The sequence below is a fragment of the Salmo trutta genome, chromosome 1 (genome assembly GCF_901001165.1).
Source record: "Salmo trutta chromosome 1, fSalTru1.1, whole genome shotgun sequence".
NCBI classification, from domain to species: Eukaryota; Metazoa; Chordata; class Actinopteri; order Salmoniformes; family Salmonidae; genus Salmo; species Salmo trutta.
The window spans coordinates 61,629,885-61,643,539 of record NC_042957.1 but is presented as its reverse complement, the minus strand read 5'-3'; the positions used below and the strand labels follow the sequence as shown (position 1 = coordinate 61,643,539).

The window sequence follows — 13,655 nt, the reverse complement described above, 5'->3', positions numbered from 1 at the left end:
CTGAAACGTATGACACAAACCAGATGTGTTTTGAATAGATAAAAACAGTTTAAATGTACAGACCCTGATAACATTAACATGTTGTAACAGTGCTGGTACTGTAGCCAACGCCCAAAACATGCTTTACTGCCAACGCCATTTTGGAGAAAAACTAATTGAGGGAGAATTTATATTTTGCAATCTCTCTTTCCTGAGAATTGTAACTTTTTCAAGAGAACGGCAAATAGCTGAGAGATAAGCAAACACTCAAGACATCGAAAAAGCTAAACCAACTACACTACTGTAAATATGTGTCAGGAATTGGGGAGACTAAGACATGAAATGTCAGCTTCACCCAGAAAAAATACAAATTTAAAACACAATCTTCTTACCTTGAATTAACAGGATTGTCAATAATGAACCAAACAGATAAGAAATAGACATGGTGAGCCCTTATTACAAACAACTGTGTGCTGCGTGTTGAGTTCCAGTCTGTCGGTGCAAAGCAAATCGAGGCGGGAAAGAGACACTTTCTCTTGTTGAGCGGAAGTTACATCATAAGGAGGAGCAACAATAAACACATCTGGTTTTTGGATAAATATATTAACGTTTTGTGACAATTAAACTAGATTATTTTGTATACAACTTAATGCATTGATATTAAAAAGTTATAATATTTTCAATAAGTGTTCCTTTCCGCCATGTAAAGCCTCCAGTAGGATGACAACTTGACCTGATTCCTACTGGTGGGGCAGTCTGATAATAGTGTTATGCTTTATTGCACTGTAGGTGGTGCACTGCAATGTGTCTGAAGTGCAGAACTAATTACTAGGTCCATATTACCTGTCTCCTGCCCACATGACCTGTCTAGAAGGTCACAAGATCAGTAAAAACTCAGGGTCCTGCACACAACACTTCTGACCACTAGAAGGGGCTGTTGTTGTACTGTAGGAGTGAAGAACATGGTTTTGTTGAACTGAAGGGAAAAGGGGGATACCTCGTCAGTTGAACAACTGATGCCTTCAACTGAAATGTGTATTCCGCATTTAACCCAACCCCTCTGAATCAGACAGTTGCGGGGGGGGCTGCCTTAATCGACATCCACATCTTCCGCGCCCGGGGAACAGTGGGTTAACTGCCTTGCACAGGGGCAGAACGACAGATTTTTACCTTGTCAGCTCAGGGATTTGATCCAGCAACCCTTCGGTTACTGGCCCAACGCTCCACTAGGCTACCTGCTGCCCCATTTACCTCATGTTAGATAACTTTACCTCATGGTAGATAACTTTACCAAATGATAGATAACTTTACCTCATGTTAGATCACTTTACAGCATGTTAGATCACTTTACCTCATGGTAGATAACTGTTCAAATGATTCAGCGGGTGAAGTGATCACTAGTAGTTAGCGTATTTAACATGTTTATAAAGATGATGAACACTCTTGGTTGACTCTGACATCTGACCCTCAGTGAGTGGAGGGTGTGAAGGGAATATCATTATTACAATCACGTGGTACATTTCAGAGTGGGAGGAAATAGGAAAACATCAGAAACTCATCATCCATACCATACTGTACCATACATACCGTACCATACCATCATTGGCTCCTGTATGTTACTGGTGAACACATCAGACATCCCACAAAGACAGACATACAGTCTGTGTACATGATCACATGAGCAGCTACTGTAGAAACCAAGAGCATTAGCGTGGCACGTGTGTGTGTGTGTGTGTGCCTGCATGTGTATGTGTGTGTGTCTGCATAAACTTGAAAAACTGAAAACGAGTGACACAAGACTAAATAAATCAGAATTTGATCTTTCCCTCTCCACCAGTGTCTAATTTGAAGAAAACACGACCACAAGCTGGAAAGGAATGTTTTAATGTTAAAAGGAAAGCAACTCTGAAAAGTCTGAAAAGTCCCTGGTTTGAATCTCCGAGCCGACTAGGTCTGTCGAGGTACCTTTGAGCAAGGCACTAAACTTGAATTGCTCCTGTAAGTCACTCTGCATAAGAGCATCTGCTAAATTACTAAAATGTTAACGTATTAAATGAAACAAGTTGTGACCATACACAAAACTCTACAGAATAGCCTTCCTAAAAAGTAGATATGACAATAATCTGGAGGTTTGTTCATACAAATACATGCAAAAAGTTTATTACAAATAATACATGAGAGTATGAGGGACAATTGTATCCATCAGACCTGAGTCGTTCATTCAACAATAGTCTTAACTCACTTGTATTGGCAATGTACGAGTAGATCATATCAATCCAACAGTCAAAATGCATAGTGCTATACACTGAGTGTACAAACATTAGGAACACCTTCCTAATATTGAGTTACACCCGCTTTTGCCCTCAGAACAGCCTCAATTCATCAAGGGATGGACTCTACAAGGTGTCGAATGCTTTCCACAGGGATGCTGGCCCATGTCGACTATGCTTTCCAGAATTGTGTCAAGTTGGCTGGATGTCCTTTGGGTGGTGGACCATTCTTGATACACACGGGAAACTGTTTGTCAGTGAAAAGTCCAGCAGCGTTGCAGTTCTTGACACACTCAAACCAGTGAGCCTGGCACATACTACCACAGCCCGTTCAAAGGCACTTAAAGCTTTTGTCTTGCCCATTCACCCTCTGAATGGCACCCACACACAATCCATGTCTCAAGGCTTAAAAAACTTCTTTAACCTGTCTCCTTCCCTTCATCTGCACTGATTGAAGTGGATTGAACAAGTGACATCAATTAGAGATAATAGCTTTCACCTGGATTCACCTGGTCAGTCTGTCATGTTCTTAATGTTTTGTACACTCAGTGTAAATTGGTCATAAAAATGTAATAAGGAAATAAAACAAAATACATGTGTAAGGTAACTAACCATAAAAGCATCAGGTGAAAACCATTCATGAAAGTATGGGACCAACCCACAAACATGACATCAAACACATTACAAGTAAGTCAAATTAACATAATCAAAAGAGGAAGAAAATGAACCTTTTCTGACACTAAGGTTATAAGGTCTCAAAGTAGGTGGGTATGTCATTCGCCTAAGTCATTTGACCTGACAGATACTCTCAATGTGCTAAACATTTTAATGAAACGGTGAACACAAATGTTAACATAGCTACACAATTCCTGTCTAAAGGTGTGATATTTTTCACAATGTCACTAGTAGCTGGGGACTTGGGTACAGTTCCTTCCGCAAGAACTGCAGGTAACACTTCCAATGAATAACCTCTTCATAATGTGTTATAAGTGCATTTATAACACCTTATCTGCGCAATATGCATTATAATGCACGACATAGGCTCTAATGGCTGCTAATAAATGGAATTATAAGTTGGCAGCATAATGCCTTCCGACTGGGCACAGACGTCAATTCAATGTCTACTCCACATTGGTTTATGTAATTTCATTGAAATTATGTGGAAACAATGTTACTTCAACCAGTGTGTGCCTCAATGGGTTATGAAGCTAAGTGGTAAGACCTACATGAAATGCTCTTTAGGAAATTGTGTCAGAGGCCTATACTGTAACAACTTCACGTAGGAGTTCCGCACTCCTGTTAAAGGGATAGTTCACCCAAATTACAAAATATAATTTGCTTTCTTTAAGCTGTAAGCAGTCTATGGACAAGCTCAGACAGCAATCCATGCTTTGGTTTTGGATGGGTGGACTTATAATGCGAACGTCTAACAACCCAAAGGTTGCGTGTTTGAATATCATCACGAGATACTTTAGCATTTTCGCTAATTAGCAACTTTGCAATTACTTACTACTTTTTAGCTACTTTGCATGTTAGCGAACCCTTCCCCTAACCTTAATCCTTCAACCTAACCTAACCTTAAATGTAACCGTAACCCTAAGCCCTAGCCTATCTAACGCTAGCCACCTAGCTAGAGTTAGCCACCTAGCCACTTAGCTAACGTTAACCACAAGAAATTTGAATTTGTAACATATCATACATTTTGCAAATTCGTAACATATAAAAAAATTGCAATTCGTAACATATCATCCGAAATGGATGGACATCCACTAATTAATACAGTATCATACTAACTGGAGAGTCCCGGATGTATTTTTACAATGTTACTACCCCTGAGTCCAGGTTGGAGGGGAGATTTAAAAAAATAAAAATAAAACACCAGCAAATCGGCTCCAAATGATTTTAGTTTTGGAAAGAAATCCCACGCATAATAGATAGATATATGTGATCATAAACAAATGTAAGCAGGGTTTGAAATTATCATGTTTTGGTGAAATATTATATATTTTTGGGCTTCTTGCAGTTAATTTGCAGTCTACAAATGATTTGTAATTAGGTTCCGGCACCCTGACCATCCACTCAAAGAAAAAAAGAAAAAAACGGCCTGCGGCTGAATCTAGTTGAGGATCCCTGCTTTAGGATGATTTGGATATGAAATGCAAAAATGCTTATATCAGGGTTATTGACTTGGATATGTGCCACAAATGCTAAAACATTAGCATTTCTGTGACCAAGTACAGTAAACAAAACCAAAGCATGGATTGCTTTCTTATCTTGTCCATAGACTGCTTACAGGGTAAGAACAACTGTGTCATTTTGCAATTTGGGTGGAGTTACATAGGTGTAAGAGGGTGTGCAGTGAAATTACAATATGGCCAATCACTTAATGAGCACATAATGTATAATATAACGATCCTAATGTGCTTGTCAAATATGGCATCTGGCATAGTAATACTTTGCTTCATAAGGCATTACACATCCTGGTGATAATGCTTCATGCAGTTATAGATGTCCATGAGCAGTTATTAGCACCTATGTTGTGCATCCTGATGCATTATGCATAGAAGGTGCTATTAACGCTCCTATAATGCATTATAAAGACAACATCCATATGAAGTGTTACCTGTTTAAACTGACCAATCATGATTTCCTATGAAAACAGTGGTTTAAATAAAGTCTGATGTAATATCATCTAGAGCCTAAAATGGAACATTAACTTTCTTTACTGAAAGTAAGATCACAGGTGTGTGTTAAATGGGACAAATTATGCAAGTTATTTTAACTGACATGCTAACTCTCAATTCAGAAATAATGAATAATTGCTTCAGTAAAATAGAGCTTCTTAGACTGGGCCCTGTGATAATGATGCCTACTCTAAATAACGCCTAGTCACTGTTTAGCTATTTAACATGTCCACAAGACATTGAGACCTCATGATCTTGGATATGTCTATACTCGAGAGGTTCATGTTTTAAGCATCTTTTCACGTGTATGTTATATATATATAATTGCTTGTATGTATACTATACAATACTAGTGTATGATCTTATCATACTTTCATATAATTTGATATATAATGTTGTATAGCTAATATGTGACGTGTTGTATCATAATCAGTCATGTCGCACACTCATTTTCAGATAATAGTAATTAAACATCTAGATAATAATAATTTAGATAAGTTATCTAAAGGTTTTGGGCTGTTTTGTAATTTCAACTGATATCACTAGAACACATTTCCTAACTTATCCAAGTTACAGATGTTGCATAGAGAATTAACTTAATAAACTGCTTAGATTTTAGAAAATCATTGAAAGACTTTTCAGAATGTGTTTTGGGGTTGACATGACTGATTATGATGAAGCAAGTCACAAATGTGTATCTTATAATATGTATATTATATACAGTATTACTGTATCTTATCATATGGTGTTAGGTTCTCTTTTGTTATACAAACGTCCACCGCTTGTTACAGTTCTCCTCTTGACTCCATGTCATTAGGTCCTTTGTCCTTGGGAAAAACACAAGAGTTACAAATATGTTGGAGCTAAAAGTCAACCAGTCCCATCATTTTAGATACCAAGCCAAACAGTTCACCAGTTGTCAGAGGACATAAACAGTACTTACTATTAACTCAGGAGGTTTGGTGACTTGGTCCTTGTCCAAGGCCTGTTTGTCCAATAGAGCAGTGGTCTCCTCTGCAGCTCTGTTAGACATGGGAGGTCCTCCATTCATCTGAGGAGGTCCTGGACTCTGTGCACTAGGAGTCACTTCCTTAGTCTCATTGTTAACCCTGTGGGAGAAATAAGACATCAACATTCATGATTCACCATAATACTGCCACCTATAGAGATTGAAATAATCAACAGCTGATTGAAATAATCAACTCATAATTAAGCTTTAATTATTTGAATCAGCTGTGTAGTGCTAGGGTAAAAAACAAAACTTGGGGCCCCCAGGACCGAGTTTGGGAAACACTGGGCTAACATGAACCCTGGGAAAATGGGGTTGGTGACATTATACCCAATGAGTTGTGGATGTATCAATATGTAATCAAGTTTACCTGACATCAGGGTGTCCATTCACTAGAGGGGGTTCAGCATGTGTCTTCTGACAGGATTCAGGGTCTGTTCCCCCACTGTCTGCTGACTTCCTGTCCTGCCCTTCTAGCACGCCTTCCTCTCCTGGGCTTCTAAGGGTGATTATTACATGGGTAAGAATTGAAGGATCTGTTGGAGAGGGGTACACATGGTCTACATGTTCATGACCTAAATGACAGAGGAGTGAGTCACCTGCAGAGGAGGGGTGAAGTCTCACCAGCACCCTGACCTGGAGCCCCATCAGTCAGGTGTGATTCCCTGTGGAGTAAGATACAGACTGGATCAGGAAACATGACCTCAACCAGTTACTTAACCTCCTCTACCACTACCACCAGTTACTTAACCTCCTTACACACAGACAAATTGTCATGTCCTGACCCAAGTAAGATGTCATTTTTGATAGTAGAGTAGGTCAGGGCGTGACAGGGGGTGTTTTGTGTTTTTCTATGTTTTCTATTTGTATGTTAAGTTCCAGTTTTTCTATTTCTATGTTGGGGTTGTTTGGGTTGATCTCCAATTGGAGGCAGCTGGTCCTCATTACCTCTGATTGGAGATCATATTTAAGTAGGGGTTTTTCTTCCTGGTTTTTGTGGGTTATTATATTTTGAGTAGTGTTTGTTTCTCTCTGCGTCACGGTTTGTTGTTTTGTAAATTTCATTTATTTATGTTTTGCAAAGTTTCACGGATTTAAGAAAATGTGGAACAACAACCACGCTGCACTTTGGTCTGCCGTGACACAAATACACATTCTCACCTTCTATATGACACGCGTCCATTGCTCTGAGGTTGACCCAGAAGCTGTGGGTCATCAGTCTGGCTGTTAACCCTGTGGGAGCAATAACAGGGCTATCATCAGGATTAAAACTCTTGATCCAGCACAAACAACACTGTCCTCCATAGAGGCAGAGACTAACATGGTCCATGGGATCAATTTTGAAGAGAGAAATGAGAATTCATTCAACAGATAATGAAGATTTACCAAAGGAGTCCTCATGTGGAGAATTTACCTGACAACCTTGGGTACATTCAGTGGAGGGGAATCAGCATGTGTCTTCTGACAGGTTTCAGTGTCTGCTCTGTCATTGTCTGACGGTTTTCCATCCTCCATTCCTAGAACGCCTTCCTCTCCTTGGTCGCTAAAGGGGAGATTATTACATTGATAAGGATTTAAGGATCTCGATTGGGAAGGATACAAATGTTCTCCATATCCATAGCCTACATTACAGAGGACTGCCAGGTGATTAGTCATGTGGTACAGTTTACCTGGCATCTCCATTCAGCAGAGGGGTGTCAGCGCCTGTCTCTTCATTGTCCATGGGCTGCCTGTTCTCCTCTCCTGGCTCACCTCCTTGGTCACTAAAAGTGAGATCATGATGACCATGACTGAAAGGATAAGCAAGGCAAACTGATCCAGGACAGAGTAGAGTATAAAGATGTAATAGAGGTATTTTAACTAACCTGGAAACAACCACAGCCTCAACAGTCTCACCGTCATCAGGCTTTCTGATGTCTCTGTGATAAAACATGTACCAAAGGTTCAGTCAGATACCCACAGGTACACCTGGAATCATCTAAGGTACATTACACCACAGTCAAAAATACACCAGTTGCCCTTCTGGCTTGAATATGTTATGTCTTGCCTGGGCAGGGCTCAAAAGGCAGGGTCTTTGCTGAAAGTTGTTGCTTGCCAATAGACATGACCGGTATTAAGAAATGCCGTGCAGATCTGTTGATTAATTCTTCCTTCGCCTTCTATAGCAGGGCTTTCCAACCCTGTTCCTGGAGAGCTACCCTCCTGTAGGTTCTGTCTCCAACCCTGTTCCTGGAGAGCTACCCTCCTGTAGGTTCTGTCTCCAACCCTGTTCCTGGAGAGCTACCCTCCTGTAGGTTCTGTCTCCAACCCTGTTCCTGGAGAGCTACCCTCCTGTAGGTTCTGTCTCCAACCCTGTTCCTGGAGAGCTACCCTCCTGTAGGTTCTGTCTCCAATCCCAGTTGTAACTAACCTGATGCAGCTTTCAGGGATGGGCAACTTTGATGGGGGCCACAAAAGTCCAAACTCATTATGAGGGGTTGTAGTGGCTCGTGGGTCTGTGCACCCACATTCATACCTACACATGCAGTCGGTGCCGGCCCAAAGCCGTCATTTCATGCTATTCTGTTCATTTTGCCATTCGCGGAGTCAATAAACAGCAGTTTTACAGCTAATTTACTGCAATTCTACACATTTTGCCATAGGGTGGGGAGAAATGCTAGCATGTCAATATGATATCTAAAAGAGAGTGACTTACAAAGTCAATGGGTCCCCCCCAGTTAGCAATTTGACGATGATTACCACAAGTTTCGATAGCTGGCTAGATTAATTTACCAATCTAAAAAATTGTTAGCTGACATGGGCTAATTGAGCGACTGTCAGTGACTGACATAACAAGAGGACAATTGCTGATGAACAACCAAATTTAGAAATTGCACCTTGTGTATTCTACTATTCTAGCTGTCAACAGTACAACGGGGGTCTGCAGGCTGCCAGTTTCCCATCCCTGAGCTAATTATTAGAATCAGGTGTGCTAGATTAGGGTTGGACTGAAAACCTACAGGACAGTAGTTCTCCAGAAACAGGGTTGGAGAGCTACTGTTATATAGAGACAGAAACTAATATGACCCATAGCAACAGCTGAAGATAAGAGAGACTATCATTCTGTGGTTGATTACAGATCAATAAAGGGATGTGGAAAGGTTTACCTGGCATCACGTCGCTCATTCTGCATCAGAGGAATGGAGTTTGGTTCTGGAATGCCCTGACCCTCTTCCACGTCTCTGTGGCCTTGGTGGCTAAAGATTAGATTATTACATTAATAAGAAATGAAGGATATTATATTTGATAAACAACAGTAACTTGACAAAATGGCTGACAAGTCTATAGTTTGTAAGTGGCCTGCAAGTTCCAGGCTGTTCTCATCCTGTTTGTGACCTGCTAGGACCCCATTGGTCTGACTTTAAACCCTAGTAGTAAGACAGCGAGAACTAGTCCCATAACTAACATATACCCTCTGCAACAATTCTAATTGACTTAAAGAGCTCCCTTCACAAACACAAAAACCGTTATATAGGATACTCACCACTGTTTGTCTCTCCAAGCTTTAAACACACAGAGCAGAACAGCAATGACCAGCACGACAGCAACAACAATACCAACTGAAAAACAGAATGTAGTCATCAGATGATGACATATTCACACAAATGAAAAGGTTTTAAAATAACCTTCTAACAGTAGTTGATCTTGGTAGCACCATTTTGAGGTCAGATTTACTTGTTATTTTCTCATACAGAGGAAGCTGTGGTGATAGATTTGCTTAAACACTCACCAATGATTTGCCAGATCAAATCAGTGTCACTATGGTTTGAATCAGGATTGTCTCCATCTATAATGGATGATTAGAGAGAATAAAGTCATTTCCATGACATAATCAATCAAAATACTGAACAACACAGAGTAATGTGTCTTGTAGTCTTTCCCCTAATTTATTTTCCAGACAGGCTTCCAGAAAATAAAACATAAAAAAACAAATTCTCAAGGGATTGACATTGGTCTCTCAATGTTCATCATGAATATTAGCCATCTCAGTACTCACCTTTGATGATAGTTGAATTCAAAGGTGCAGTTGTCACAACCTCATTCCTCATCTCTACAAAGGCCAGACAGAGGTTAAAAGGTGTACAGTATTCAAAATGAATGAATATGATTTAGTGCTTTTCTCTACGTGTCCTTGAAAGATACTTGAAATTGATGGAAAAGAGGAATGTCAACTGTCTACCTGTGACAATGTAATGGGAACATCTCTCCTTAACTGGGGGTTGTTTACTATTAGACTCAGTTCCAGCCTTCTGCTAAGAGGGAATGAGGAGGGATATTGTTTCATCAGTTGCATCCTAATAATACGGGATTAAACCCAGAAATAAAAGACAAATGTGTAAGTTGTTATAATCAACCTCTAAAAAATGTGAAATTACTGGGCTCACCTGTGTAGCATCAATGTAAATGAAGTTCATTGTCAGATTTTGGCATTTATAGAGGGTGATTGAACTGTTGTTCATTGTTACCACCTCATTCTTATCAAATTCCATTGCCTTGTCCCCTCCACTGTTGGCAATGGCAGTCTGTGGGAAAGAAAGACAAAAAACTATTTCAAGTTGGAAAAAGGCAAGTCAAATGATCAGTACGGAATGTACAGTGCGTTCGAAAAGTATTCAGACCCCTTCACTTTTTCCACATTTTGTTACATTACAGCCTTATTCTAAAATGGATTAAATTGTTTTTTTCCCCCCTCATCAATCTACACACAATTAAAAAGTCAAGGGGTCTGAATACTTATGTAAATGTGATATTAAAAACTAAAAACTATTTTTTGCTTTGTCACTATGGGGTATTGTGTGTAGATTGATGAGGGGTAAAAAACAATTTCATTAATTTTAGAATGAGGCTGTAACGTATCAAAATGTGGAAAAAGTCAAGGGGTCTGAATACTTTCTGAATGCACTGTATGTAGTGGTATTATTTTAATTCAAGTAATTCTGTGTGGATTGCATCCACTGCTCTCCTGCAGTTGTTACTTCCTGTATAACTTAACTAAAACACAGATTTGAACTTACCCCGTTCATGTTGAGCCCCGCAATCTCAGATACACCTGGAATGTCGTATAGATACATGTATCTACCATCCCTGGTCTTCAAATTTCCACAATCAATTTCCACCGAAGTACATGCTAAGGATGTCAAGGAAGTTTAATTTAGGACAACTTTCTGTGTATTATTACTAAAATCACTTCCAAATTCCTTTAGACAAAAACAAAATGGAATATAGAAAGAGACTAAGTTTGAGATCTCAATACAATAAATAAGAACAATAAAGTTTGTGTAAGAAGAGGACTAGCACTCAAACAGTTCTGACTTCTCTGAGGGCCCAGCCCTGACGCAGTTTATTTAGCAGAAGTATCCGTCGTTAGGGAGAAATAGGGAAACTTTTAAATTAATTCTACAATAATGTGGTATTTTACCTTGATTGTCGACAGCGTAGGTTGGATAGACTTGCAAAACAGCAACCAAAAAACCCACTTCAAACAAAAACATTTTCAGTTCTGAGATGACACATCCACCTCCACGCTCAGTGAAATGGATTGCCATTTCCTGATTTCCTGGTTGTTTATATAAGCAGAGGAGGAGCTATGGTACGTACAATATGGCGCACAGAATAAACATTATGTGTATTATTTGGGGCCTTTGATTCTTCAAAGTTGTAATTTATAAAGATAGGGAGCTAGATGGACACTGTTTAACAGCAAGGAACATGCATTCTGTTCAGTTGGCAATGGAAACATAGAAAAGGTTTGAAATGACTTGATTCAAAGTTGTGTCATATCATTCAAATGTTGATGGTTGACTTTATACATCCACAAGCAACAACAGCCTAATGAACTGCTTGAACTCCAACCAGTGTGGTATTAGAACGACCTCCAACCCCTGTCTCTTATGAACTGTAATATAATACTGTAAGTCTAAAACCAGAGGACATCCTTGCCATGTGACTGGGATGTATAGACAAGACATCTATATCAAATGTTACCTGAAGCTTCATGACAATAGAACACTTAGGCAGTTCAGAGAATACATTCATGTTGAGTTACAGACATCACACAAATCATACACATTTTACCTGAAAGATCATGAGCCTGGACTTGTGTGTGTGTGTGTATGTGTATGTGTATGTGTATGTGTGTGTGTGTGTGTGTGTGTGTGTGTGTGTGTGTGTGTGTGTGTGTGTGTGTGTGTGTGTGTGTGTGTGTGTGTGTGTGTGTGTGTGTGTGTGTGTGCGTGTGTGTGCTGCCTGCATGAACTTGAAAAGCTGCTGAAAACAAACTGAAAATAAGAGTGACAGAAAACAAAATAAATCAGCAGTTTGATATTTCACATAATATATAACTCGCGCTCTGAGAAATTCTTGACCACATACCTATGACATCATCAAGGTGGGACTACCACGTACTTTCACAATCTAATTAACAATCAATTATAACATATGTTACCACAATTATAACATATGTTTTCACAGGGCCCTCTTTAAATGAGTGTCCTTTATCATAATCAGTCATGATGAGTAAGAGGTCTACTTCCCTAAAACATCAACTGTAACCAAGCATGCTGCTAGTTGTTAGTATGAAACTGTAAACAGATGTTATGACGCAAGTGTTACACATCAACTTCTTTCTTCCATGTATCAATGTACTAATTTGCTACATAAGAAACAAGAAAATGCTGACCAGTGGCAATCGTGCCATGTCTGCGTGTCAGAATACAGAAGTCGTATCTTGAAGTTTGAACTTTGAAGACATAAGACAAACTTTCTGTGATTTTTCCCCAAAATCATCACTGTGAAGTGATACTCCAATTGTATGAGTGCTAATCACTCGATATTGGGAGTTGAGAAATAAAGTTGGTATAGTGAGCAGGAGGTCCTCTGTTCAACAGTTACTAAAGCTCAAAATGTGTCTTGAAGTTGATTTGACTCATTATGATGGAGCTAGTCACAATTCATATATATATATCATATCATATATTTCCTGTCCTGTCATGTCATGTTTTATCATATTATACAGTATTATAACACAACCACAAACTGGAAAGGAATATTTTAATGATGAAAGTGTCACATGCCTCTTCGTCAGAAGATATGTTGAAATCGCTGTCGGACAAAGTGCAGACCCCTTCAGTTCCGGGTCGCAGGCAGACCCCCTCGGTTCCGGGTCACAGGCAGACCCCTTTGGTTCCGGGTCGCAGGCAGACTCCCTCGGTTCCGGGTCGCAGGCAGTCTCCCTCGGTTCCGGGTCGCAGGCAGTCTCCCTCGGTTCCGGGTCGCAGGCAGTCTCCCTCGGTTCCGGGTCGCAGGCAGTCTCCCTCGGTTCCTGGTCGAAGGCAGTCTCCCTCGGTTCCGGGTCGCAGGCAGTCTCCCTCGGTTCCGGACTAGACACTGTTGCCGGATACTCTAGACTGCACACTGGTGCCGGATACTCTGGACTGCACACTGGTGCCTGATACTCTGGACTGCACACTGGTGCCGGATACTCTGGACTGCACACTGGTGCCGGATACTCTGGACTGCACACTGGTGCCGGATACTCTGGACTGCACGCTGGTGCCGGGCTCTTGAGGCTGGGCTGACGCACTGGAAGCCTGATGTGTGGTACTGGATGTGCCAGTCTGGAGATACGCACCTCAGGGCTAGTGCGGGGTGCGGGAACAGGCCGAATAGGACTAG

At 40.4% G+C, this 13,655-nt stretch overlaps 1 protein-coding gene across 1 annotated transcript; it reads right to left on the bottom strand.

The window, feature by feature from the left end:
• Positions 1-5,157: 5,157 nt before the first annotated feature.
• On the bottom strand, positions 5,158-12,123 carry LOC115196376 (uncharacterized). The gene is made up of 16 exons (XM_029757192.1): positions 11,401-12,123; positions 10,997-11,109; positions 10,367-10,504; positions 10,162-10,234; positions 9,979-10,032; positions 9,712-9,768; positions 9,466-9,484; positions 9,089-9,178; positions 7,808-7,861; positions 7,613-7,705; positions 7,357-7,485; positions 7,104-7,175; positions 6,542-6,607; positions 6,313-6,441; positions 5,877-6,042; positions 5,158-5,760 (listed from the first exon to the last, which is right to left on the bottom strand). Exons 1-16 carry the CDS (start codon positions 11,525-11,527, stop codon positions 5,719-5,721), a joined length of 1,422 nt encoding a protein of 473 aa, XP_029613052.1. The 5' UTR covers positions 11,528-12,123; the 3' UTR covers positions 5,158-5,718.
• Between the last annotated feature and the right edge of the window lie 1,532 nt (positions 12,124-13,655).

Excerpts from the sequence above, each read along its gene's own strand:
- LOC115196376 (XM_029757192.1), bottom strand. The coding sequence starts at position 11,527 with ATGGCAATCCATTTCACTGAGCGTGGAGGTGGATGTGTCATCTCAGAA. Across the intron at positions 11,110-11,400 it reads CTACGCTGTCGACAATCAAG|CATGTACTTCGGTGGAAATT; the intron begins GTAAAATACCAC and ends TGACATCCTTAG. Across the intron at positions 7,176-7,356 it reads AATGTACCCAAGGTTGTCAG|GGTTAACAGCCAGACTGATG; the intron begins GTAAATTCTCCA and ends TTGCTCCCACAG.